The sequence below is a fragment of the Paramormyrops kingsleyae genome, chromosome 16, assembly GCF_048594095.1.
Source record: "Paramormyrops kingsleyae isolate MSU_618 chromosome 16, PKINGS_0.4, whole genome shotgun sequence".
Taxonomy (NCBI): Eukaryota; Metazoa; Chordata; class Actinopteri; order Osteoglossiformes; family Mormyridae; genus Paramormyrops; species Paramormyrops kingsleyae.
Window position 1 is genome coordinate 21,781,367 of NC_132812.1, and position 27,576 is coordinate 21,808,942.

Consider the following 27,576-nt stretch of genomic DNA (forward strand, 5'->3'; position numbering starts at 1 on the left):
TAAGGCTTCTCTTAATGGCTGACTGATTAGTATTCGTTTTGCATCTGTTTGAGTCGATAAAATGCTGCCTCAAAGGAAGAAATGTTTCCTACAGTGAAATCGCCGAAAAAGAAAGGGTTGTTGCAGTACCTGTCAATCTGTAAGGGCTGCAGGATTAATATTCTGGCTCTTTGATCAAAATATTTAATAATTTAGTACATATGATTTAATAAAATAATCGGGCAAAGTGTAACTGTCCTCGCCGCTGATTGGCTGGCCCGCAGGGTGATGCGGGGCGGTCCCTGTGTTTCAGTGTAGGTGCTGAGCTGTACCAAGGGATGCCGGGAGAGCCACAGTGTGGAGCATTTGTGGCGTGAGGGATCACTGAGCCCCCAGCCCCCCGAAACGGAATCTGGACAGGCCGTGGTGCACAGGTGAGGAGTAAACACAGGTATCTGAAGCCACGGATGCCAGGAGCCTCCGCAGACAGTGGTGGAGGGGTGTCACTGATCAGAGAGCTGGGTGCGGAGGCGGAGAGGAAAGCAGATAACCTTACAGTGTTAATGGATGAGTTTTAAGCCTCACACTCATCCCACCTCGTTCTGACCCGGTCTGCACCACAGACGTGTCCCGACCCTAAGTTCTAGAACCTTCCATATTAAATGGGAAAAGTGGCCTCTCTCCCGCGTATTCGCTGATCGTGGCTTCGGGCTGCCGTTGGCGAGTGACGGTGAGAACTGACTGTAGGGTCAGACCAGTCATCCTGCAGCACCCCAACTGTTTGAGCTGTGACCCGGATGTCACCTTTCGATGCGTACGTCAAGCACCAGTGACCCTGGCAGAGCGGGTGGGGGACGTGTGACAGCCAGGGATACAGCAGAGCGCATGGCAGGAGTGTTTGGTCCGCAGAAGTCTTATCTCAACCCCCCCCCCCCCCCATGATCGTGGAGCGCCTTCGCTGCTGGAATGTTAAGGGAGGAGCGGGCTGCATAATTAAATTTATTCCCAGAGGTTCGTAAGTGCAAGGAATTGCGATCGGCGTCTTGCGGAGCGGCGGGGCTGGGCGGGGCCACGCGTCCCTGCCGTCCTTCCCGCGAAGGGCCCCAGGATCAGGTGACACAAAGAGAGTTTTCCGGTTGCTTGGGGATTATTTGACGATTTGTCATCAGATTGCCCCGCGGACGCGCTTGAGCTGCAGTTTTACAGCTGGGTGAATGGAAATGGGGGACGGGGGGGCAGTGCACTACGCTCTGCAGCAGGTACAGCGGGACGGCCGGGCGTACAGCTGAGCTGCGCCTTGTGCTGCCCCCTGCAGCCTTCGGGGAGTACTGCAGCTGGATCTCAGGTTCACTGAAGCACAGGGGAACAGGATGGGGGGGGACAGCCCTACCTACAACCCCTTGCCCCCACCCAGATAGGATCACTTTACCCCTTCTCTGTTTTCTCCAGCACGTCGGCTGACCCGGGACTCACCTGGTTTCATTTGGCTGCTGGGGGTGGCTGGGGAGGCGGGGCTAATTACCTCACTAGGTCTGCGCACGGGGAGCGCTGGTCATGTGACTAGGCGCGCCGTGGGAGCACTCCCGGGTTCACAGGGAGGTCGCGTGTGGGCTGCCACGAGAAAAGTTTCAGCCCAGCGAGGGAGCCATGTGCTCAGCGGAGACCACAGATCTAACCTGAACTGAACCCAAGTCCTTACAATCTGCCATTATTCATGCTGACCTCTGTCCTAGTCTGTTTAAATAGGTATAGCATTAAAACATGCCATGTGTAATGCAGTATGTGTAAACTAAAAATAAGTTCTTTTTTAGACATGCAGCTTGTGCTGTGGACATTGCAGTGTGGTTCGGGGAGACTGTTGGGGGGCATGTAGCCGTGCGGGACGGCTGAGAATCTGGAAGGCAGTGTATCGGACGTGAGCATGGCGCTGCGAAGCTCCTACAGGGCCCGGCTGTATGCCAGCCTGAGCCAATCAAGAGACAGGGTGAAAGGTCATGGGGTGGGGTGGGGGGGCATCTGAGCACCGTGCCCCCGGAGCGGCCACGAGGGGGTCCTGTAAGTGGCTCTCTGTGGTTTAGTGTGCAGATGGTCTGGAAAGGGGAGGGGGGTGAATTGAATTTTCTTCAGTGCCGTTCGTTTGGCAGGTCCAGATGCTCATGCTCCCCTCGACGCTGCAGAGGCTGGGGGGGGGGGGGGTAAGGGGTGGGGAGGCCCCCGCTAGTCGTCACCTGCCAGGGTCCATCACACACGCAGAGACACACACAAAGATCCTACCTCTGCAGGCCCAACCCTCCTTCCTGATTAAAATGGCATCTTCTGTTTTCAAACCCACTCCTGCACCATCTCCTTAATAAAGCTGACGCCTCCCGCCACCGTCTGCGACGAGGCGCACATACACAAACACACACACACACACAAATACGCGCACGGCCCACAGCGGGATCGTCATGGCGCCCCCCCCCCCCCCCGCAGCTTTCCCAGATGGGGAGTGGCCGGCCAGCCCGCGGCGCCTGGCGAAGACGCCTCTCCGGTCCCATCAGCGGCGCGGTGCGGCACGCGCGGAGGTGAGGCCAAGGTGAACGCCGCCTCGCGGAATGCCGGCACGCTGTCGGCTCCGCGCCTCCGTGGCAGATGGGCTCTCTGTCAGGGGGGGAGAGTCGCGTGCCCCCGCCCCCTCCCGTGCTCCGTCAGCTCGTCTCGTGAGCGCTGATCCCCCCCCCCCAGAAGGGCTCCCTGCCCCCGTTTCTATTGTTTATGAGGCATTTTGAGAAGCGTGACAGTGGCCTTGTCGAGGAGAGAGAGAGACGTGGCGGGGCAGGTGGAGCTGTAATGCCTAGGGTGGCCTGTGGGGGGCGAGAGAGAGGGGGGCTCTCGGCACTGCGCACTGACCACTGTTTGCATCCTTCACGAGGTTTTTTCTTTTATCCTTCATGTGATCTGTGTCCTGTATGGTCCCGTTTGGACCTCTGTGGTTCTGTCTTCCACTCCTTCTGCTGTTTCCTGAGGCACACCACGTGTTTGCTGGATCAGCACCCCTCACTCTGCTGCTCTTCCAGTTTGCAAGTTGCCCGCTCAGATTCCGCAGTCGATTCTGGGGCACACGCGGGTGCTGTCGCAGATACACACCTTGCACGGACCTCACTGTTCCAGTGCCACAGCCTGTGTGGGGGCGACGTGTCCTGAGGGGGGCCGTCATTCTGCCCCCCCGGGGTCCTGTGCATTTGCGGAATGCCGGAAGAACCCAGGAGATTCCCATGACTAATTTGCCTTCTTGTGGAGCCCCGCGTGTGAGTTTAAACCCCCCCCAACCCCCAGCCGCACCCCCGGCGCCTTGAAACGTGACCAGAATGGTCCCCGTCTGGCCATTAGTGAGTTGTCTTACTGGCTTTTGTTGTATTTGCTCTGCGTGATAATTGGGATCTTTTTTAACTGCCCCCCTCCCCAGGTGCTGACCTCTACCCGTTATAGATTACCTTGGCTGGTTAAGACGCTCAGCCGTGAGTAAAGAAGATCCAGCAAATGTTTAACATTGGCTTGGATATGATTAAAACCCGGCAGCCCACAGCCTCCTGCAGCAGCTGGGTCACATTCGCTTCCGGGCCGTCCTGTCTGGGGGTTCTGGGCCCGACAGCCGGGTTTCCAGAATCTGCATCAATGTAGGCGACCCCCCCTCCCCCCCACACACACACACACACACACTCGATGCTCAAATGGCCACAATGAAGCCAAAACTTGCAACTATTAATTGAAGGCTTAAAGCGATGAAATTCAAGGCGAGATAAAATACTGAAAGGTCAGGCTGAGGGGAGGGGTGGTGGGGGGAGGGGGGGGGGGACAAACGAGGCAGTGAGAATGAGAGGAAGGTGCCGGTTTAATATGTATGTATTTCAGGTCGCTCCTTGATTTCATTAGCGGCTCTCATTGTCATGCATTCACTGTCCTCCTGCAGCAAACCAACGCCGCACCACGATCAGGCACCCGGCAAGTTTTCCCAGGGATGCCTGCCTTCCGAGGCGCTGCGGCCTGCTTTCCGAGGCGCTGCGGCCTGCCATCCAAGGCACTGCGGCCTGCCTTCCCGTCCTCCGGTGTGCACGGCGTGTGAACGTCTGTCCCGCTTCTGCGGGGGAGGCTGGTGACGTTCTTGTGCCCCCTTCCCTGGGCGTGGGAAACGCGGGCAGCACGCTTCGCTGATATGGGAGGGGGGGATTATATTAATAGGTAACTCCGCCAACACTCAGCGCTAAGAATCCGATGCAGGCATTTCGTATCCATCCAGCTATCTTCCACCAAGTGTGGGGTCACAGTGACCCGACCCTGGAGCCCATTCCAGGAAGCGTGGGGCAGCAGGCGGGGGGGAGGGGGGGCAGCCTGGATAGGATGCCACTGGTGTTTATTTGGTCTTTGTTATTCCCTGCCCCTCTGGCCTGCAGACGGGTGTGTTGGTACTTTTACACGCTTCCTCTGTGAATATCGGCACCACATTAGACTGTCGTCCCCTGCGCCCCCCCCCCCCCCCCAAACTTCTGAAAGACCGACACTCTGTGGGACACTGAAGAAAAGGGTAGTTTGAGAAGGAGCTTTCTCTAAATGAGCGACTCCGCCATTCGTGGTTGAAGCCACTATTCAGCAGAAGGCTGTGGTCTGGGGTGGGAGATGATGATGTGATATTCTTCTGCTAAATATCGATCAGAGGTTGGTGGGGTGACGAGTCTCCTTAGTGAAATCTGCCCCCCCCCTTTTGTATTCACATTGATCAGACGAAAAGGGGGAATATTGTTTTGGGATGGAGTTGCATTCTATTATAAATACGTATCCATCCATCCATATTCCAGCCACTTATCCCAGGTAGGGTTGCGAGGGGCCTGCATGCCCTGTTCTGAGACACCATTCAGCCTAACTGCAGGAGGAATGTGGGTTCCCAGTGGAACCCCATGTGACTTGGAGAGAACATACAAACCGCAGACAGACAGCAGGGGTGGGATTCGAACCAGCAATCCTGGACGTATGAGGCCGTACCCCATGTACTGCCGATGTAATACCATCTTTATATCTGTCAGCGAGGTGTCCTCTCTCCCCTGGCTGTGTGTGAGCTTGCTGCCGGTGCTCAGGGCTGCTTAAACATGCGCTTGGCAGATACAGTCGCGTGGACGTAAATGGACGAGCGACGGGGGCGGAACCCAAACATGCCGCCTGTGGACCGCTGGCTGGCGCTTCTGATTCCGCCTGCCTGCCATTACTGCTCTCCAGGACTTCTCAGCTAGCTCCTCCTCCTATCCCCCCCCCCCGCCCCACATCATGTTTTGGCCTCCGCCGACTCCCCGCACTGGCCCTGAGAGTCATCCTCTTAGTAGCTCAAAGGAGCTCATGTACAGAGGCTGTGTTGGAAATGTCCACTTGTTCACTCACTGGCTATGTAGTGTTCACTGCACAGAACACTGCCTAGGGGATTAGGGCGGACAGCGGTTTGGTACATTTCGGACACGAGGCGGACGTTACGCTGCTACGTAATTATGCACCGCATATTCGTAATTGTTATCCCTGTCGCAAACACCAGAACATCACCTCTAGCGTTAAACTGTAATGTGAAAAAATGTACAATTTTCTTTATTGTATATTTTGTTCTCATGCTTGTATTTGTTCATCACACCAATGTTGCTGTTTTTGGATAAATACATGCTCTAATTGACGTATGTCTTCACAAAATTGATATAAAACTAAAACAAAACCATATAACACAAATCTTTTCACATGCAGCTGTGTCAGGTGTTTCACCCTTTGGTATAATCCTGATGTCAAGGATGTCAGTTTTTGGTTGTAAGGTGGTATAATCTGGTACCAATCTGATCTGGTACCACAGTCTATTGTTGCGTAAATCAAAGGAAGGGCTTGTTTGTGTGAGCGCATTTATGTGTACAGGGCTTACATATGAGCTCCAGAAGCAGTCAGTGGTGTTTGGACTACCTCACCTACCTCCCCTACCTCACCTGCCTCACCTGCCTCACCTGCCTCCCCTACCTCACCTTCCTCCCCTACCTCACCTGCCTCCCCTACCTCACCTTCCTCCCCTGCCTCACCTGCCTCACCTACCTCCCCTGCCTCACCTACCTCCCCTGCCTCACCTACCTCCCCTACCTCACCTGCCTCACCTACCTCAACTACCTCACCTACCTCCCCTACCTCACCTGCCTCACCTGCCTCCCCTACCTCACCTTCCTCACCTGCCTCACCTGCCTCCCCTACCTCACCTTCCTCCCCTGCCTCACCTACCTCACCTGCCTCACCTACCTCCCCTGCCTCACCTACCTCCCCTGCCTCACCTACCTCCCCTACCTCACCTGCCTCACCTACCTCAACTACCTCACCTACCTCCCCGACCTCACCTGACTTTCATGGTCCTTTGGTGACGGCCCTCAGCCCTGCGCTTAGGCTGTGAGCGCCCAGTCATGTCAGCCATCCATCTTCCCGTCCGCCGGTGCCATCAAGGTGATCGCGATGAACGGGCCAGGGGGCAGCGGCGGGGTTTGCTGGGAAGGGAGTGATTAACAGGAAAGCTTGCAGCAGCTGCTCCAGCTGCGTGAAGGAGGACAACGGCCTGCGCAGATGCAGTCACTCGCTGAAAACCAAGATTAACTTGCTTTTCACCGATGTGTTTTTTACAGGTCTATAATACTGTAATTATACATAAATTATTAAGCGTTTTCCTGCAGCTGGGACAAGCTAGCATAGAAAATGTATGGATGGATATAAAGTGTTACCAGTTTTAATAAACTATAAAATCTGTCCTGTACGTAGTTGCCGGTTCCCACTTAAGACACAAGTTTCCAGATTCTGTCATTACTGTTTTTTTAAAGGTCAAAAGCTTACTTTAATCATTTGCTAAAGATCACCCACTGTGTTTACATCAGAATAGGAAGATGCGCTGTCTCCGTTCCAGACTCCCAAACGCCGTGAACAAATCCTGTGAAAGGAAATGCTGTGACTGTGTGTGTGTGTGTGTGTGTGTGTGCGTGCGCACGCTACTCAGTGCAGGGCCTATGGTGATGGCTTTACGCCGTCGTAACTGGGCATTAGCTAGCCTTGGGCATGATATTCTGTTTGTCTTCCTGCTTGTCTGTTTGTCTGTCTGTTTCTAACCGGTTTCATCGTACATTTATGTGTGTGTATGTCAGAGTCTCCATCTGTTTCTGAATCAGTCTCTTTGTGTTTAGGCCTGAATTTAGACAGATGCGTGTGTGGCTGTGGCTGTGACTCTGAGTTCAGGCTTGCGTGTGTGCCTGTCCACCTGTCTCATTCCAGTCAAAGCTCCACTTGGTACTGTTTTGGGAAAGGGAGGCTCTGTAGAGGATCAGGGGGCTGCTGGTGAACCCCTCCCCTCCACAGCCTGAGGATGGACTCACATGTGGAACTGGGGTATCTTATTCATCCATTACACTCACCTGCTCCAGTGCACCAAGGGAACAGGCCAAGCTGGGAATTGGTCAGGTAGACAGTGTTTATAAACGTATTAGCTTCTGTTGAAAAAGATGACAATCAAAATTTGGAAAAGTAGCAAGAAGTCAGCTTTACTTGTCCTGGTTACCATTTATCAGTGTGAACTACACACCTCAAAAAAAAAAAACATCTATTGGAATGTGTGTTATTTGAAATCGAACATGTCCTACATGACAGATAATGTTGTAAAATGGTACGTATAACAAATATAAAAGATATAAATGCACATTTAAGAAGTATTTTGTAGGTGAAGCTCTTATATTTCCTGAAAGGTTTGGGGGGTGAAGTGAGGAGACGCACTAACCAGGATGATGGGAGTATTAATTTGGCGACGAGAAGCTCTCTCCTGAAGATGTCTTGGAGGCAAGGAGAAAATGAGTTATTTTCTCCGCACATTCATCAAAATAAAAATAGTTCGGCGAAGAATCCCGGGTGGCTGTTTAAAACGTGAAGACACCGCGGCTGCGCTCTGCGATCCGATCGCCCCCTAATTAATTTCGGGGGTGTTTCGCGGGCTCCCAGTAGCGTGGGGCCCCCGCCGGGCCCGGCGCTCCCCTCCCCGGACGGATTGCATTTGACGTCTCCGGCACGATCGCCGCTAAGTTGATTGACGGCTTGTTTCTATTCTGGTGCTTTGCTCGCAGTCACTCAATTCCCCTTCTGTACAAAGGATCAGGGAATCGTTTAGCTTTTCCAGCGCTGGCAAATTGAACGTCTACGTTGCATGTTTCATGTTTGCCCCCCCCCCCCCCTCAAATTCTCTTTATTTCTGGAAATTCTTCTGTAGGGCATAAAGAGGATGAGATGAGCTTGTGCGCTTGGCCTCCCTGACTCCTGTTCTGTGGAGAGGGGGATTGTGGGAAATCCGAGCCGCCGTGACGTCACGGTGCTCCGATCTCGCGCTTCTCGCACCCAAGGCGTTTGGGGTTCATTTATCACTGCCCCGGTTTCAGTGTGACGGGTGTGGTGTGAGTTCACGGCGTCAAGAGGCTGAAACGATGCTGGCATATTTACCAATTCGTGTTTTATTTCCATCTGTTGCGATTCCTTTCGAGAAGGGCACGGACCTTCCGATGGGGGTGGCAGCCGATGGCACTGTATGGAGCGGGAATACGGCTATGATGGCAGGAGAGCCACCGGGAAGGTGTGCCTTGTGTGAAAAATAAATATCACACACCTCAGTTGCATGAATAAAAAGTAAAGAATTCCTCCAAGGTGTGAGCTGGGACTGACATTGAGGGCGAGGAGAGTAAGTGCAGGATTTGCGGGCTCTGCCGAGGGGGGTCGTCACGGAGGCGGCCGCGGAGTCGGAGACCGGGGGGTGGCTGGTGCTGAATCCCCGCAAAGTGCGCTTTGCATTTACATTCCGCTCGGCTGTGACTTTGTGCCATCCTTAGCTGTCAGCCCGCATTCTGTCCTCTGCAGGCTGATGCACCTTAAATGTTTTTTTTTTTGATAGTTCATTTTTTTGGCTCTATTTGAAGAGGCGTTTAATGAGTTTTATAACTGTAATCAGCGCAGACGAAGGCTCCTGACTCAACCGCGGGGTACACAGCGAATAATGTGTGACATGACGGGAAGATGGGGGGCTGCGGAGCGGCGGCGAGCGGATGTGTAACGTGACGGCGGAGGGGTTTCGTATGTGTCGGTGGGGGGCGGGGGTGGTGGTTGTGGTGGTAAGAACCCTCCCCCCCCCCCACAAAACCACGAGCTCTGTTGTGTTGTTGACAGCACGTGTCAAGTGCAGCTGACTGCTCCATTCTCCTGTGTGTGAGGACTTTTCTGCGAGGTTAATTTCAGTTTAATTATGAAGTGTGTAATTCTGGCACATTAATGGAAAACGGCTGTGTGTGCGTGTGCATGTGCGTGTGCGTGTGCGTGTGCATGCGCGCACATGCATTAAATATATACCCCTATAATATGATTTTAGCTATGATGGATCTATGCAGGACATCCGTCTTTGGCAGGTGAGGCCCAGGTGTGTGTGGGGGTTGGGGGACCAGGTGTGTGTGGGGGTGGGGGACCAGGTGTGTGTGGGGGGCGCAATCAGATCGGCAGTGATCCAGTCGCAGTGCGTTGTGCTGTGCTATCGGGACCGGTCGCTTCTGGGGAATCGTGTTCCTGTCCGTTCCATTATTCTCCATCCATTGTGTCAGTCACTCACAGGTCCAAAACGCTTCTTAATGGTTACCTTGTTGGCTCCTAACCCTGTTATGAGCCTATAGTCTTTCATATATTCCATCACTGACGTGAGAGAACAGCCCTGTTTCCTCTTGTGGCATTTTCACCCAGATCCAGGTCTTCAGCCACCTCCCTCCTGCGGTCTCCTCACCGAGCATCTGTGAGGCGTGATCGGGCACTGCCGGAGGTTCCGGAGAGGGAGAGAGCTCCCTATGCCCCTCCCTGTCCCCGCGTAAACCCGTCTCCCTGCCAGCGGGGATTCGCGGCCGGCATTGGCTCATTAGCACCCGGAAGTGCAGCGGAGGGCAGCCGGCGGTTACTGCCGTTAACTGCTGTTGTTGCCACACGATTCGCAGTGAGTCAGCTTCTGCGTGTGGCTCTACCAAAAATCAGAAGGTCAGCCCTGTTCCTTTTTTGTCACGTCCTGTTCTGGTTTTTTTGAGTACACATTTTCATAGCTTAGGGTGCTAGACCATAGGCCTAAAAAAGCACGTTAAAAATCTTGTGTGTCTGCGGATCTGTGTGTGTATCTGCGTGACTCTCTGAGTGTATATAGTATGTTTGCGTGTGTGGCTGTGTGTCTGTCTATGTGTGTGTCTGTCTGTCTGTATATGTCTGTGTGTGTGTGTCTGTCTGTCTTTGTGTGTGTGTGTGTCTGTCTATCTGTCTGTATATGTCTATGTGTGTGTGTGTCTGTCTATGTGTGTGTGTGTCTGTCTGTCTGTCTATATGTGTGTGTGTCTGTCTTTGTGTGTGTGTGTGTGTGTGTGTCTGTCTGTCTGTCTATATGTGTCTGTCTGTATATGTCTGTGTGTGTGTGTGTGTCTGTTTGTGTCTAGCTATCCCCTATCCCATGTAATGTTACTGCTATCGCCGTGGTAACGCAGGCTCCACCTCGCCTCTCGCTGCCCCACTCCCACGCTTCCCCGTCTGAAAGCCCGTTCTGCTGACGGAACAGCAGCGAGTGCGCTGGAACCCTAAACGGGGAGATTTAAAGCCACATTTCCGCTCGGCTCCCGGGGCGGCCCGAGGGCTGACCCAGGACCAGGAATTAAGAGGCTCGCTTACAAAACCAGGAATGTGGCCAGGAAGGCGGCTGGCCGGGGCTGGTCCTGCCCGAATACAGATCGCACCATTGTGTCACTTTGGGTCACAAACGTCACATTTCCATGTGCTGCTTTAATTAAATTTTACCCCCTGCCTTAAAATCGGAGTCAACGTGTGACAGCACACGGATCTTTCCAGAAGACTCCCATTCGTGTTTCCCTCATTATCACATAACAGTTTGCTGTTAGGATGTGGATTTAATAGGTAAACACAAACACATCTAATGATGACTGAGCAGAGTGTTGTGTGGGGGGTGTTATTGTGGACTAAGGACACTCTCTGCTGTTAGACAATCCCCGGCTCTGCTGTGATTCAGTGTTTATTTCTCTCCTCTGACTTAATGGGATGATAAGTGATGATGATCTTTTTAATCAGATGATGCCATGCATCTTTAGCCAGCTTCCGCTCGCTCTGCCTTGTATCGGTTAAGTCTCGGCGTCGTTTGCGGAGAATCGCTATGACTGTGTGCTCACGCACGCCAGCAAGCGAGGATTGTTCGAGGCCTCTCGTTCCGGGATAAGCAACGTCCTCGCTCGCTTTGCATTCTCCATCTGTTAGCGTCTCAAAGTCAGAGCGGTCGATTCTTCCAGGCCTTCAGGTCTGGGCAGGGAGGGGGGCTCTGCCGTAGGAGGGCTGCCCGTCCTCGTTGCGAACGCCACATCGCTATCATTTAATTAAATCCCCCTTCCTTTTGAGTATCTGACTTTGGGGAGGGGGAGGGGACGCTGGCTGTGTTTGACGAGGTTGACGTTGTTTATTTTTCCTGCTCTCCGTTGTTTTTCAGGGAGGTCCAGGGGGTCTGCAGAAAGTGACGACTGCCAAGAGTGCTCTGTATAACGGTCTTAGCGGGCACAAGCAAGCCGTATGACATCACATCCTGCAGCAGTGTGAAGAGGCAGCGCATTACGGTATGTTGTGCTGGTTTCAGCCTTGCCGTCTGGGTCTCTCTGAAACCATTTAAGGATCACTTAGTGGTTTTTAACTGTCAGAATGGCTGTTTATGCTCTCTAGCGTAACAGGAATCTGCTTTCAAGTCATCCGGCGTCTGTGTTTTATTTCCGTAAAGCTCCTTCCGTCGTATAAAGTTGGTAATTTTGGGTGTGAATCCCTGAAAAGTAATTACTGTAATTAATTAATATTATTTCAACAGACACTCTCTGCAGGAGCCCCTTGTCTCTGTGCAAAGATTCAACTGGTGTGTTTCCTGAAATATGACACAAATGGCAAGATTTTCCTCAGGCTACACCAGCTGTGATCAAGCTCCGTGATTGTGTGTGTATGAGGGTGCCTGCATGTGTGTGTGTGTGTGAGTGCGTGTGCATGCATGTGTGTGTGTGTGTGTGTGTGTGTGTGTGTTTGTGCCTGAGCAGTGTCTGAAGCCCTGCTCGCTTAGTGACTGGCAGCTCTGAGGCATTACTCTACACGTCTGTCTGTCCTCTGCTGTCCCTCCACCCCCCATTGAAGCTGGGGAAGGTTTCCTTTCATCTTTATCTGGCCTGGGCTTTGTGGCTTTTGTGCAGTTGGACAGGTCACTCCTGCGGTGTGTCTGGCCATACGGCTTCCCTCCGGAGGAGACTCGGCTCAATGCTTATGCAAACAGGATGGCTTAAATATCAGGGAGGCCGTGGAGCGGCAGCGAGTGGGTGGGCCGACGCCCCCCCCCCCCCCCCAGGCCGCACACGACCCCTAGACACGCTAGACTACACTTAGCCATACTCTATAATTACTCACCTTTTCACTTCAGGTTTAACTGTTTACTCAATGTATCGCGCGACTTTCAATTTGTTCGTAGACCTAAAACGGAATTTAATTATTCAGTTCTAATGATAAAGTATGTTCCAGTTTGTTTGTTTTTTTTTTGTAAAACATAAATAAACTGGCATTGGACTTAATTTAAATCAATCTGTTATTTACAGCCTCCTTAATTGGCCAAGGGCTAAGTGCTATTATTAAGGATTGACTGAAAATAATGAGCATTGACTGCAGACTATTATTCATTCATGAAGCAGATTTTTTTTTCCCCAGGAACTCACTTCCGACACAGTGGGTGTAAAGTGACCGATACACTGTAAAGAGGTTAAAATGAAAATGGCGCAGGGTGTTGGGTCTGATACTCAGTGTGGCTGCCTGTCCTTTCTTCCCTAGGGATTGTCTGGTGAAGTACATTTGATTTTTGTAGTATTGGGATGAGAGTCTGAAGAGTGAAGAGTGTCCCATTACGTGTCTAGGGCACAAGTGTGCAAACAAAACTGGAAGAGCGATTATGGAAGATTGGGACACTTGAAAACTCAGGCTCTTCATAACACTGGGTTAGGCTCCAGCTGGGAATCACATCAGATCTGCTTTTACTTCTTTAAAGGTCAGCTTTGGGTTCCAAGAAGGCCACTCAGAGAATCTTAAAATCCATTTTAAGGTTGTTTTCACTTTTTGTAAAGCTAGGTGGCCGCTGTGATAGTGCACCTAGACGGAACCTTGCCGAAACGGGCCTGTTGTTGCGCTGGGGCTGTATAACGGCAGCTTTTGTTTCTGGGTTTTTCTGTGACCTTCCCGATCTCATTGAGACCGTGATCATATTAGTATATGGCATGATCGCTGATATATTAAGGTCTCACCCCCCCCGTTTCATTTTAAGTGAGATTTTTTTTTTCTTTTTTGTGTATTAGAGGCTTTTTCTTGTTTCTTTGATGAGCGAGGATTCCGGTTTGTGTCCGATGGATTGCACCCCTCTGTAAACATCGTGTGTAAAGCAAAGTCATTCTGAAGGCTCGGGGTCTTGGTTGCCGTGGGAACGTCATCCCACCCGTGATGTTGTCTCCTGGATGCGGAGTGGCCTGTCGGGTCGAGTCTGTGATTGCTGTCCTGAGATGAGTGGTCACGGGGGCCGGTGGGCATGAGGAGAGGCCGGTATGAGTGCCGTGTTTTGAGCATCCAAAGCTGGGCGTGCTTCTTAAGGGTAAAGCATCGCCGGTTTGCACCGTTGCTATCTGAGCTACGTTACCTAATGCCTCTGAGTGATTATCAGATCCTTCCACCCCGTTGTGCATTGTACTGTGCTTCAGGAAGGCTGCATATTCTCCCCATGTGGATTTTCCTTGGTAATCCAGTTTCCTCTCATGGTGCAAAAACATGAAGGCTAATTGGCATCTGATAGACGTGTGTGTGTATGTGTGTGTGTGTGTGCCTGACTGTTCCCTGTGCTGGTCCTGGTCTGCTTGGTATTGGGTCCAGGCTCTTCCTGACCAGGATAAGAGGTTGGAGGATTGATGGATGGAATTGTTACATCTCTCAAAGTTAGAAGAAAAGAGCTCCTTCTGGCACGTGGAAACTCTCAAGTGAGAATATACTCTGTGGGCGTGAGAATTCAGGATTTTGTGAGAGACATTCATGATGCCATATATCGCAGACCTCCACAGACAATGCACGCGTGTTGATAAATGCACGGCAATGCCACCCAAAACCTGTTTGTTTGTTTCCTGTGGTTTGAGTCTCCACTTTCCTGTCGTAAACTGGGCACAGTTATGGCAAAGCAGCTCTTGGGGGGGGGGGGGGTTCAGACAAACAGGCAAGCAAATGAATCGCAAGTAAACACACGGAAAACACAGGGGTGTGAATCTCTAACGAGCTGCGGGCCGCCTCGTTGCCTTGCTGTGTTAGTGCGGATGCCCCGAATCAAGCCTGCGTCTTCGGAATTGATCCAGACAAATACTGACGCGTTCTGAGGCTCGCCAGACTCGGCGTGATTGTTTATGTTGCACCCGTTGGTGGAGCAGATGTCCTGAGCTTTTTACGCGTTTAAGTGGCTCTCTGTTTCCTGAGGAATTCTGCTTCAGCATCCGTTGTGAAGATACAAGGACACAGACGTTCCTCTTCTCGACTTCGGACCTATTTGGGCTCCTGGTGTTCCTTAATCGTGTGAGACCCCACAACTTCAGGACTCAGCAAGGACGGAGGTATGGAATTAAAAGACAAAAAGCCTCTCACTGTGGAGTCACAGAGAGCTGGAGCTTTGGTCCGAAGGACCTCGACTTGAAAGGGGAACTTGGCTCGTTGGCTAGGCGTCCCTATGAGCCAATAACGAGCAGGGCTTGGCAGGTCCTCGTCGCCGTCACATAGACGCATATTAGGTGGCCGGGCCGCTGTGGAAAGCTTCAAGAAGGCGCTCTATGCAGAAGATCAGCTCTTTGATCAGGCGTGCTTGTTAGTCTCCTCACAGAACTGGAGAGGAGATCTGAAAGGTGCTGGGGGTGCGTGTGTGACCTGAGGTATCTCAAGCCGCCCACCCCTCCTCTCTTAATCCTGTTTGGACGGACGGCTGCTCCTTTTATCTCGACTTTGTACTTAAAATGAAAACAGGAGTGAGTTTCTGCGGCAGCCTCCTACGGGAGACTCAGGACCTCCTTGTCTGCCCTCCTCCATCTTTCTGATTGAAAATTGATTTCACCAGGATGAAGAGTTTACAGCTACACCTCCCCCACCCCCACCCCTGCCCCCCAAACCAGTCAGCAGGTGCCTTAGTGGTTGATTAGCTGGTCTCATCTTAGTCTAGAGTTTAATCTTTATGTCAGGTCTAAAGGTTTTCTGGTGCAAGTCCCACCGGAAAAGGACACCTGGAAAGTGTCGGGCGCTCACGGCACCTTCTAGAACGTGGTTAATGTGTTTTATTGCGTTGCCGATTTTTATGTATGGTGGGCTTGGAAATTCATTAGTCGTTGAAAGCTTGGTGCAGTAGTGCTTGTCTGTTGTCAGTCGCATTAATGATTTGATTGTTTAATTGTATCGGGTGACAAATAATTAATTAGACGCGGCTCCGGTGAAAAATATTTGGCTAATTGCAGGTGCTTGTGACCCAGAGGGGAGACCCGTTATCCGTTGTCAGTCATTCACGTTTTTTTGTGTGGGCTAGTTTAAATTTTTTTTTCATAAAAAATTTAAATATTCTTGGTTTTAATGAGCAGCCTTTGACATTTTAATTAAGGGAGTGCACACAGTATGGTGTGTGAAGTTGTTTTTGAAAGATATGTGTAATACACTACAGAGAAATATGGTCTGGGCTTATGTTTAATTCTTTGGCTGTTATTTGTCTTTTATTAGACCTTATTTCAGGGTTCTGTCGCCGATCAGCAGTGGATCTCTGCTCTCGTTAAGGTGAGGCTGCTGTTTAGGCTCCTTAGTCGGAGGCGGCTTCCTCTGTGAGATCTGTCACCGTGAGGCATAGATGTTAAGCACCTTTACACCATCGACATTGCGGCTCCGCGGCACGCTGGTCTCCGCGTGAGGTGCCATTTCCTGTCTGTGTCTGTAAACATGGCTTGGGGGGGGGGGGAGGCTATGAGGGAGGAAGGTGACCTTTAGCCTTTTTTTTACATTATCCAGCCAAACCATCCCACTGCAACGGGGAACAAGTGGGAGTTCCTCCGCTCTGCCGTGAAGTTAATTACTCCGTCCTCCAAGTTTAATTGTTTTCATTTCGTTGAGAAGGGAAAAGTGTATCAGGATGGTGTCAAAAAGCAGAGGTGGCTTCAGATGGTCGGCTAAAATGAAGGAAATATGAGACATGTGGTAACCCAGGATGTGAAGGAGAGGGAGTGTTTGTTTAAAGGTTGCTTTGAAAATTGGGAAGGCGGAAGGAAGAGGAGCCTTTGTTGTTTGTGACAGAAGTCTGGGCTTTTTTTCTCTTACCCTGCTGGGATGGTGTTGTTTCACCGAGGCGAGCGGAAGGGTGCCTCGTCACCAGGCAACCGCAGAGGTGGTGGGGGGGGGGGCGGCAGGTGGCGTGGAGGTCGAGCGCTCAAGTGGCGGGAGCCATGGCTGCAAGGTGGTATGTCCCCTGCCCCAGAGGGCAGTATCGGAAAATCAGGGTGATTTACTCTGGTGAAAATGCAGATGGGAGTGTGGTCTGTCTGCGGCGGGTGGCGGAGGCTGGTTTGGTGGCGCCGGCGTGCCGTTTGTCCACGTGCTTGTTCACGCTGCATCCTGGTTAAAAATAGCCGCCGCCACCGCCCTGCCGGGCATCACCAGCTGTCGTGGCGTGAAGCAGCAGGGCCGGTGAGAGGCTCTTGCGGCCGCGGTAATCAACACCGGGCCAAGGCTCCTCGCCGTCACCCCCCCACACCCCATCCCCGCCTCCTGTTAGCTGCGGCGCTCGTGCGCCCGCACCCCGGGCCTCGCCGGCCGTGCCCGTCCGTCGCTATCGCCGGCCATCTGCTGCTGGGGGGGGGAGGCCTGGTGCCGGCAATGTTCTCCTCAAGGAGGCGGAGGAGGAAACTCGGCATCGCCGTAAATCTGTAAATCGTCTCTGGCATGTTAATGTAGTGGACAGGTTGTAGGTTCAATGGCGGCACCCCAAAATGGTAGATCACCCCCCCCCCCGTGGATGTTAGAATCAGACGTTCGGCTGTTTATTGCCTTTTAACGAAACTCCTGTGACTCCGTCCATTTTGCCGTTTTGGCTGCAGTTTGCCGTCAGACGGCAGTTCTCTGCGACCGGAGCGCCCCGTGTCAGTCCTCGCGGCTTGGGCTGTGAGGAGCGTGACTCACAGCTTCACGGGGGTGTCTGCCAAGCGTGAATAATGGGGGGGGGGGTGGGGTAAGAAGGACAGCCTGCGGCAGGAGGTGTGCCGGAGATGGGCGACTCGTCCCTCACTGCTGTCCCTGTCACCCCCCGAAGGCTGTCATTCCATCCTTGCCGGGCAGGACCCCGGAGGGGTGGGGGGGGTCGGGAAGCTGTTTTTGTCAAGCCGGACCTGAGACTGGACCTTGTCGGGGGGGTGGAGAGGGGGGTATGTCAGCAACTGCGAGATGCAATTAAAAATAATAGCGGTGAGGCGATAGCAGTCAAACCTTTAGCGGATTAAATTTGGGTGACTAACGTTGTGTTTTACTGTGGCTGAATCTGCTCAGGCTGTCATTGGAAAAGAGCTGTTTTTCTCTCCTGGGGGGTGGGGGGGGGGAGTTTAACAGTGTGGTGATGAACCTGTTTTTGGCTGCCTGGGAGCTGCTGGCGTGAGTGGGCGGGCGGCTCCTGCTAGGAATAAAGGATAACAGTGACCCCCCCCTCACCCCCCCCGACAGGGAGCTCATGTAGCAGTGCCAAAGACCTCAGCCTGTTTTAATGAAGGAGCAGTGACGGCCGATGCCATCCCAGGTCGGGCCGGTGGGGGGCGTGAGCGTGACTGTCTCTGCTTCTCCGTGTCGATGTTAACACCTCTGTGCCCCCATCGTGTCTGACAGGAATGGAGTCTGCAGAGCGGCTGGCCCCTCCCTCGTCTGCCTCGCCGTCCAGGCGTGTGGCCCCCACTGCCCCCGCATCCTCGGTGGCCCCCTCCTCCAAGAGCCTGGCCCCTGAACCCCCGGCCCTGGGGTCAGCACTCACCAGCTGTGGTAAGGGTGGGCTTTCATACACACACACACACACACATGTTTGTATTCATATCTTTATGGGGACCGTCCATTCATTTTCATAGGAAGAACCCTAATCCCAACATGGCAACCTTAACCCCTACCCAGCCCTAACCTTAACCATAAGTAACCAAACAAAATACAAAAGTTTTGGCGTTTTTAGTTTTTTGACTGCAGTCACACATTTTTATAACATTGAAGTTTATATTGCGGAGACCTGAAAAATGTCCCCGCAAGCTAAAAAGTAACAGGTTTTACCACATTGTGATATTTGGGATACTTGGTTGACCTTTTTAGGAGAAGGAACGGTCCACGTTTCTGTAACGGGGGTGTTATTTAGCTTTAAGCAAAGGCTGCTCTGTTTGTTTGCTGTTTGGGAGGTTGCGGGGGTCATGTTGGCTGCTGCGTGCCGAGGCCTGGCTCCCCCACATGTGGCGGACTGCCGCCAGCCCCAGTTAGCCCAGTGTGATTTGACATTTCAGCCCCCCCCCCCCCCCAAAGCCCGCCATCCTCTGTTCCCACTGAATGCTAATTGTGCTCAAAGCTGTTTGCAGGGCTGCCATGACAGGTTGCCTGTCACATGACCTGGACCAGAAAATAACATGCAAATTTCCTAACTGTCATTTTTACTGTGAGAAATACAGGATTCCTGCGACCACGATAAACACGGCGCAGGTTTGGTCACATGGTTCTCTGGATACTTCTAGATAAATCTGAATAACATCCAAAGCTGTTGCCAGATAGCATAATTTTCGGGCTTCTTTTCTCAGGTTTCCTTTGCTGGTTATTATTAACGTAAAATACACCCCCCCATCTGTGGGGGGTGGGGGGGGGTTAATGCCACCCCTTCTGTGGTTATGAAATTAAACACGCTTCTCACATCCGCCCCGCTTTGACTCATTACCCGCTCTCGTTACCGTGACGCTTTTCTGCGTCACGCCCCTGTGATTTCCAGGGACTGATAAGTAACTGGGTTTAGCAGTTAAAAAAAATATGTTAGGACCCTTTTATCGATGTCCTGTTGTGTTGTGAAATGTTTTCATAAAGCACGTTGTCATCAACCTAGTCAAAGGCAGACCAGGTTACAAAGGTTTTTTTATTGTAAACAATTATTTCATTGTGTGTGATACTCCTAATGTGTTATCCGTCATAAGCGGCCTCAAAGGAATAGCTGCACCGTTTAATTATTTTTTGCACCAAAATACTGCTGGTATGAAACCAGAAACGAGCAACAGGGTATGATGTCATGGAAACTAGTCACGTGACCTGTCTGCCACGTGGCAATTGCTTCGTACACGGTGCCTAAAATAGTACCACTGTTTTCGGGATATTCGGAGTTTGCGTTCTCTAAGCGGCTGAATCACAGGTCCTTCATCATCTCACCTGTCACTCCTCCTCCGTCTGCTGGTGACTCGGCCGCTCGTTTAGTGACTACGACGGCTTCGTTAACTCCCACCGAGATTAAAATTGCCCCCGGCTGCCCTAGCGCATCCCTATTCGATCCGCCCAGTTACCGAACGAGACGTAAAGCAAAAACATTGCTGCTGACGGTGTTCTTCATCTCCGCTGAAGACGGATGTCCTCCTGTAAGAGGAGAGCACGGCCGGGTTCATTTCTCAGGAGCAGATTCCCAGGCCGAGCAGAGTCATGCGTCAGGCTGGGGGGGGGGGGGGGGGGGGGGTGAATTTCTGTTCCTCTTACCCCCGAGGGGTGTGCATTGTGGAGTGTAGCAGCATGCCAAGTGTGGTGGTGGCCGGTAGTAACCGGGGACCGGTTCTTTGTCCCCAACCCCCCCCCCCCCCATCCTCCACGCCGCTGGTGATGCTTCTTTCAGATGTTACCGCTTAGTCTGTAGCTATTCTGCAGCAACTAGCCCCCCCCCCCCCCCCCCATCCTGCGAAATCCATCGTAGGGAAGACGGGGAATATTAATGCATGTCCTTCCGTGTGATGTGAAGTGGGGGGGGGGGGCGGGGGGAGTGAGAAAAATCATCCTTCCTGCTTGATTTGTGTCCCGGATGCTCTTGGAGAAAACGGCCGCCGCCTCGTCCCTGCTCTGCACCCCCCCCCTCGGTCGGCATGTGCGTCGCCTGCCCCGCTGATTGATTGTTGGAACGCCGCTCACCCGCTTTTGTTTCCCCACTCGGCGCTGGAAATTGGATTTGCATGAAATATGTTCCTCTGGCAGGCGGGCGGGCGGGCGCGGGGACAGGGACACTCGCCGCGTCGGCAGCCGCCGCTCACGTGAGCGCGGTGCAGTCACACGTGCGCCTCCTGATATGAGCCGCAGTGACTCCATGCTCGAGGAAACGGCCATTATGTTTTAAACACCACAAAGATATTTCTCTCCTTCCCATTCCAGCCAATTAGAAGCACATTCCTGGACACATTTGCCACAATTTCCGGTGACGGAGATTCCGGCGGGGGCCGGGTCTCGCGCCACGGCGCCGGCTCCGATTCTCGGCGGCATGTAATCCCGCACTCCCGAGCCAGCATTCGTGCCGTGTTTGCACAAGCATGTTTAAACAGACCTCGCTGAATCCGCGGGGGTCTCCGTTCGAAGGAGTGTCTTGACTCATAATGCATGAAGGGCTGTACGACAAGCCGGGGATGGTGAAGCATGCAGAGATGTCGTAACGCGAGGCTTTAACACGCAGCAGAATGAATTGTCTACATGCATACACGGTTATCCTTGCACATTTACCTTTAATTCTTTCTAGAATAATCCTTGACTCTCTGTCTGCAGGGCACCTGTTCGGGACAGCCCGGGGTCACCCCTTTAACATGTCCTCCATCTCAAGTGCCTTTCCCATGGTGGGCCACCCAGCCTTCGGCATCTACACTACAAGTTCAGGGCGCCCCGAGTTTGGGGGTCTCGGGACACTTGGGATGACCCCAGCCCTGGCTGCCCACCCACAGCTGGGGGCTTTCCCAGGTAGGGCGGCCTCTCCATTCTGCCTGGGCAGCTAACTGCTATTCTGGATGGGGGTGGGGGGGGGGGGGTGTGATATGCGTTCATACAAGGGACCATTGAAAAGGGAAATCTGTTTGATGTCTGTTATGCATGTTACTGGGACAGCACTTTCTAATAAAATTCACTGCCTCTCTGCCATGGGATTTTATTGAATCGATTTCTTTTTTTCCTCCTCTCTGCAATACTTTACCATCCTGCTTTTAAATGAGGCCTATTTTGAATTTGCGAAGGTCAGCTCTGTAACGGCTGTTTCCTTTGCAGTAAGCGTTTGAGTAGCTTGGCGTTTCGCTGCTGGACGCGTAGAGAGTGTTACAAAGAGTGACTGAATTCTTCCAAAGTGAAAGGCTCAGGGCTGGAAGACAACTACGGTGTGACCTATGTCCAGCTCGAAGCACATGGCCGATATCCCAGGAGGTGGATGTCGGTGTGTAGAAACTTCAGTGGTTTGGGCATGAGAACGGGAAGGTCCTTCGACTCTGCCGAGTGATCTGTGACCACAGTAAATGATCGCCACCAGCAGAACATGCTCATGACTTTTCACACCTGGAGAAGTTTAAAGGCCTCATTGGCTCAGGGGTCAACAGCTGCTGAGTAACTCTTGTAACTTCCGGAAGCATCTGGGACATGCTGCTTGTCCTTCGAATTTATTCAGTTCTGTTAGTTTCCTGAAGCATCAACGAATAATTCTGCCTGTTCTTGATCTCCCAGGCTTCCATTTCTCCTGAGATGTAACTTAATCCCCTCGCTGGTATGAAGAAGTGCAGTACACTGACGCATTTCAGCTGGCTGACTGACAGGGGGCGCTTTGCTAACTCTTCACACTGCAGAATGGTGGCGCAGTGCTGAGGCTCATGGGCGTGGCCCTGCTGCCTTCTTCCCCCCGCTCCTCGGCCTCCCGCCCCTCTTCGGGGCCCCTGTTCAGACCCTCGAACCCAGCACCTCCGAGGCTCAGACCCCCAGCAGAAACGGGCGAGGCGTTCCTAAAGGTACTCTCTTCAGATTACTAACCCCCCCCCCCCCCTAAATTATCATAAACATATAACTGGAAGAAGGAACATGAACAAAACTGTAAATATTATATAATTACTCCTAGATGCCGAGCTGATTTTTGTCATTCCTAATCCGGCCCTCGGGGACCCACGGACAGTCCATGTTTTTGCTCCCTCCCAGCTCCCTGCCAGACAGTGCACATTTTTGCTCCCTGCCAGAGCATAAACCTGGACTCTCTTTGGGTCCCTGAGGACCGGATTAGGGAACACTGGTTTAAACAGCCTTTAGTCATTTTATCTCATGTGATTTTTTTTGGTGCTCTTGGTCAAAACTAAGCTAGTAAAAAGTGTTGTTATGTGTAAATCTGTCCTGGCTGTTATCCTGACGTTTGGGTACCTCTTGGCGCCTCCCAGGGGTGAACGGCATGATGAACGGCACCTCCCCTTCAGCAGCGTCCGCGGGCCGTGCGTCCGGCGGGACCCCGCCCACACTAGGGGCGCCCGAGGCAGCGAGGACCAGCAGCTCCGGTGGGGGTGACCAAGAAGTGGTGAACCCCCCCCAGATCAAGAAGGAGAAGGTGGGAGCCCTCGTCACAGTAGCGTTCAGGGGGGACTGCACAAGTCATAATGCCCTGCATGTCTTCTATTTAAGCTACTTCATAGAAATTCATTGCATGTCCTGTTCAAGGGTACAACAGCTGATCCCTAGCGAGGCTGCACACTTCGGGTCCAGTCCTGTTACCATGCTGGGGGTCAGATTCTGTTCCTGGCAAGCCTTCTGCTCCCTGCTGTTAGTAGCTCTGCTATGATCCCTGGGCTTCATCTGTCCAATTAATACTTAATCAAGTTCTACTTATACAGATGGGTTTCCTCTAAAACAAAGCGTGGAAAATAATTGTTCCCTGATTATGTAGCAAAATATCTTGAACTGCTCCCTATAATTTCTAAAAGAAATGTCAATATTTTGAAAGCTGTGAATTTATTTGAGTAATTAAGATTTAGTTGTGGAAATCAGACCTGAAATGGCACAAAAGGGAGCAGGAATGGAGCTGGGTATGTTTGTGTCTGAGCAATGAAGCGATGCTTTCCACATCGTCTTGAGGGTCCTGCCTTCCAGAAACCGAACCACCTGACTGGGCAGGTGCCTTTTGATTGACAGCTGTGCTGCCCTGTTGGCTTCAACATCATCTTGAGGGACCTGGCACCTGGAACTGGAAATTGAGCCACCTGATTGGGCAGGTGCCTTTTGATTGACACCTTTGCCGCCCTTTTGTAGAAGCAGCGCAAGAAAGCTCTGGAGACCTGCAGCAACAGCGACAGTGAGGCAGGATCTGCTTCAGACACATCGAGCGAAGATGTGAGCAGCGGTGATTCCGAAGACCTGGAGGACGATGATGATGATGATGAAGATATTCAGAGCATCGACAGCGAGGACTCTGACTCTGGGAGTGAATCCCGAGCGAGGAAGGAGGTGAAGGTGAAGTCTTAATGGTTTTAAGGCATTGATTGTTCAGTTTTGCAAATTATAGTGACAGGCAGTTGGGATTTGACCTTTCACCTTTGGAGAAAGTAATGGTCTGTGAGGTGGCATGAGGTGGATTCACATGGTTGGGGTGGAGCTGGGGCTAAGGGGTAGGAGATGGGGGTAGAATTGGGGCAGAGTTGGGGCGGAGTTGGGAAGAGTCGGAATGGAGTTGGGATGGAGTTAAGTAGAGTCAGGGCGCAGTTGGGAAGAGTCAGAACGGAGTTGGGATGGAGTTGAGTAGAGTCAGGGCGGAGTTGGGAAGAGTCAGAACGGAGTTGGGATGGAGTTGAGTAGAGTCAGGGCGGAGTTGGGAAGAGTCAGAACGGAGTTGGGATGAAGTTGAGTAGAGTCAGGGCGGAGTTGGGAAGGGTCGGAATGGAGTTGAGTTGGAGTTGAGTAGAGTCAGGGCGGAGTTGGGAAGAGTCGAACGGAGTTGGGATGGAGTTGAGTAAAGTCAGGGCGGAGTTGGGAAGAGTCGGAACGGAGTTGGGATGGAGTTGAGTAGAGTCAGGGCGGGGTTAGGTCGGGTTGCGGCAGGGTTTGACCAGGTTGAGGGAAATTATACGCTCGGTGAGGATGGGGATAGTAGTGGTTAGGGTGTTTTTGGGAGTGACTGGGTCACAGCTTACTCAACCTGCAGCTGACTGGTCACTCGACTCTGCTCCTCCAGACACTAACTCAGAGCACAAGCAAAGTGGACAGGAAACAAGCCGCCAGAGACACGGAGCCCCGTGACAAAAATTGTAGCCAGACACGGGGCTTCTCCACGGACCCCCCCGGCTTGCGCCTCCTCCCGCCCCGGCCACCCCCGCAGCATCACACCCCCACCCCGTCTGGCCCGCCGCTCTTCCAGAGCCCCGCGGCCGCATTGGAGTTGCTCAAGCTGCACCGGAGTGTCATCCAGGCCACAGGCTTGGTGGTCAGCTCCGAGCCCCTGGCTCTGCTCACACAGCCCGGCCGGGAGGCCTCCCCCAAGGCTAGAGCCCCGCCCTCCACCCCCAGTCCCCCCACTCTGTCCCCCAGCAGCGTGAAGTCGGGGAGCCGCAGTCTGTGTGACGAGCCTCTCTCGCAGATCCATGACTTCACCGTCAAAACGGTGAGCAGCCTTTGCACGTTTTGTGTATCATAGCAACACTGCGATTTTTTTTTGTCCTGCCATTTCCACGTTACATGCTGTGATCATTTGTTTTTAAACACTGTATATTTTAAACTAGCCTTGCATGCATTGTAAACATTGTAGTAGCTGCTTTCACTGGGAATTAGTCACAAAATATTAATGTGGGCATGAAAGCCACAGATAAAACAAAGGATTAGGCCGTGTTAGTCACTAACTCCTACGGTGGATTAAAACAAGAATATTTGTTTTTCATGTATTGTGTAATTTTCTTTCATTTTTAGGTCTAAATGTTCATTCTCAAAAGTGCTAACTTTGTCTCTGAGACCATATGTCCTGCTTGGTTAGTTACCGGAGGTTTGTAGCTCGCTCTCTATTGAGCCGGAAGGGTCCGGAAACGTGACGCTGCAGAAATTAGACGAAGCTGACAGGGTGAATAGATTCTGCTGGAGGCTAGTTAATATTAAATACCAGCCATTCTGCCTGTGTTTGTTTTATTCATGTAATTAAAACAAATCTGTTAACACTGTAAGAGTCAAAACAAAACATAATAAACAAAATAAATCTTTAACCATGCCATCTGGTGTCCCAGAAAGTGCTTGCGTGTGAAATAACGTCTTTTTTCTTCGGTTGACCTTTGACCTTTGCAGAAGCCGAGGACACAGCAGGATGCACTGAAGGCTCACAGGAAGGTGGGCTCTCCGAACCGGCCCCCTCCCCACCTGTCCCCCGAGATTCCAGGCACCCACCGACTTGCCCTGCCTCCTGGTGGCCACGGCAACCTCTTCCTTGCCGACACCCTCTTAGGCCGTCACCGGAGCAACGGTGTCATCCAGAGCGCCCCCCAGGATGCTCCGCTGGCCCTGGTAGCCAAGTCGCGTGGCCAGGCCGAACCCCCCGACAAACCTCCCCTCGCAGCCCTTCTCCCAGTCAACCTCAGCACGACAGGGAAGAGCCCTCCGGCAGCCCCCCTGGCCCCGGCTGGTGTCTCGCCCTCCACCAGGCCGGCGGCCCGCCCCAGGCAGGGGACCAGCAGGCTCCCCAGGGCAGCCCTGGCGGTGAGTGGCCTGCTGCAGAACCATCTGGCGCCCTCCCTGGTCAGCCTGTTCCGGGGGGCCGAGTCTGACATCCCCAGTGGCAAGGACTCGGATGAGTCTATGGGAGAGGAGGACGAGGACGAGGACGACGAAGACGAAGATGAGGATGACGAGGACGGGGATTCCGACGGCAGTCTGTCAGGTCGGCACCCCTCTGCGTGTTTGAGACCGAACGGCATGCATCCTCACGTTGTTAATTTGTGTTGATGAACTTTACTTTGCTGTTGGCTTACAAACAGGCGACTCTATACAGAAACACAGGGAATGACTCTGTAGTCCGATGACTTCAATCATAATACCCCCCCCCCCCCAGAATCCGAGACCAACTTCGGAAGTGACTCGGACCGTGATGAGGGAGTGGGCAGCACGAGGACGGACAGTGAGCTGGAGAAGACCCCGTTGAAGCTGACCAAGACCGCGACCCTCTCCAACACTCCCACAGACCGCGAAGGCAACTGCTCCCCCCTCAACCTCCGAGTCACGCGGACACCCAGCATGGCCGTCTCCGCCCCAGCCTCCTCCTCCTCTTCCTCCTCCTCCTCTTCATCCTCACACACTGTTTGCAGACCTCCAGGTAATTTCAGGCAAACCAAGCTTGTTGCTCTTAAAGCTATGATGGGAAAATCCATTGTAGCGCCGAACCCCAGGGCATGACTGGTGCTACATCAAGGCAGTGGTGACGGGCCAGTGTCTGGTTCTGACTCGAATTTTCTCTCCTGCAGGGTCCGGGAAGAGACAGCGGGTGACAGATGGATGGGAGCTCCGGGGACCCCTCGATCTGGGGTATGTCACCTGCCTCTGGGTGGAGCTGGGCCCGGCTGCCCTACCTGGGCCCCCACCGGATGTCACACAGTGGTTAAATCCCTCTGACTGGACTGGTTGCAGAGCAAGTGACAATCCCATGGTTGGCCGTGGAAGAGATGCCCAGTTTTAGTGCGAGTGCAGGGAATTAGCGTGTAGGGTCAGCTGGATGGTGGATACGGTCCAGTTGTCATAAACCAACAGAGACAAGCCCGTCAGAGCCTATAGGTACTGACAGACGCGCGTGGGGGGGGCACAGGTGTGGGGTCTGGTGACCCCCAGGCGCGATGGACCAGGTGGCGCAGCCTGAGACACATTTAATAGCCTGACTCCTGACCTCCACTGTTTGCCGCGACGGCTGCACAGTCCTGGTAGCTAGGAGAAAATCCCTGTCCAACCAGCCTTGGGAGGGAGGGCGAGATGAGAACCTCTGAATTTGGCCTTTGCGTCTCACCCGCTGTGAGAGAAGCAGGACCGGGTCGCCTTAATGAGTCGGGCAGCAGTAACTAAAAATGGCCACCGCAGAGCACCCATGTGACTCCACACACTGTCGGGCTCTTGTGTACGGCGGCCGATACCTGCTGCAAAGCCACACTCACTGCTTTGGTGTTCTGTGTGTGACCAAAGAGGGCCTACTCTCTATCGCCTCCAGGTGGCCGAGGGAAGCCCAGCTCGGGAGCCTTAACGGGCGGCTGCCAGAAGACCTGGTACTCTATGGGCCGGCTGGGAAGAAGCTGCGCCAGTACCCGGACCTCGCCAAGGTATTTCCTCTCCTGGGGACTGACATTCAAGGGATAGGGGTGGGGTATCCCAAGAGAACAATTCATCTATGTGTCTTAGATTCTGCTTATGACGGTGTTTCTCGACTTGGTCCTCGGGGACCCACAGTCCATGTTTTTGCTCCCTCCCAGCTCCCTACCA

At 52.8% G+C, this 27,576-nt stretch overlaps 1 protein-coding gene across 16 annotated transcripts in view; it reads left to right on the forward strand.

The window, feature by feature from the left end:
• The window catches only part of LOC111858352 (bromodomain adjacent to zinc finger domain protein 2B-like), a 61,006-nt gene that overhangs the window by 14,963 nt on the left and 18,467 nt on the right, over window positions 1-27,576 (forward strand). For 10 of the 16 annotated variants that reach the window (XM_072700150.1, XM_072700163.1, XM_072700160.1 and 7 more), the window contains exons 2-12: window positions 11,543-11,666; window positions 17,989-18,138; window positions 20,902-21,090; window positions 21,957-22,115; window positions 22,533-22,696; window positions 23,395-23,595; window positions 24,314-24,739; window positions 25,408-25,996; window positions 26,168-26,428; window positions 26,577-26,637; window positions 27,308-27,416. In XM_072700150.1, the coding sequence (XP_072556251.1) occupies window positions 17,991-18,138; window positions 20,902-21,090; window positions 21,957-22,115; window positions 22,533-22,696; window positions 23,395-23,595; window positions 24,314-24,739; window positions 25,408-25,996; window positions 26,168-26,428; window positions 26,577-26,637; window positions 27,308-27,416 (2,307 nt within the window). In that variant the 5' untranslated portion in view covers window positions 11,543-11,666; window positions 17,989-17,990. Of the gene's footprint in view, window positions 1-263; window positions 414-2,524; window positions 2,544-9,900; window positions 10,048-11,542; window positions 11,667-12,688; window positions 14,709-17,988; window positions 18,139-20,901; window positions 21,091-21,956; window positions 22,116-22,532; window positions 22,697-23,394; window positions 23,596-24,313; window positions 24,740-25,407; window positions 25,997-26,167; window positions 26,429-26,576; window positions 26,638-27,307; window positions 27,417-27,576 lie in introns of those variants that run through there. The other 6 variants (XM_072700151.1, XM_072700152.1, XM_072700153.1 and 3 more) reach the window with 6 other exon arrangements.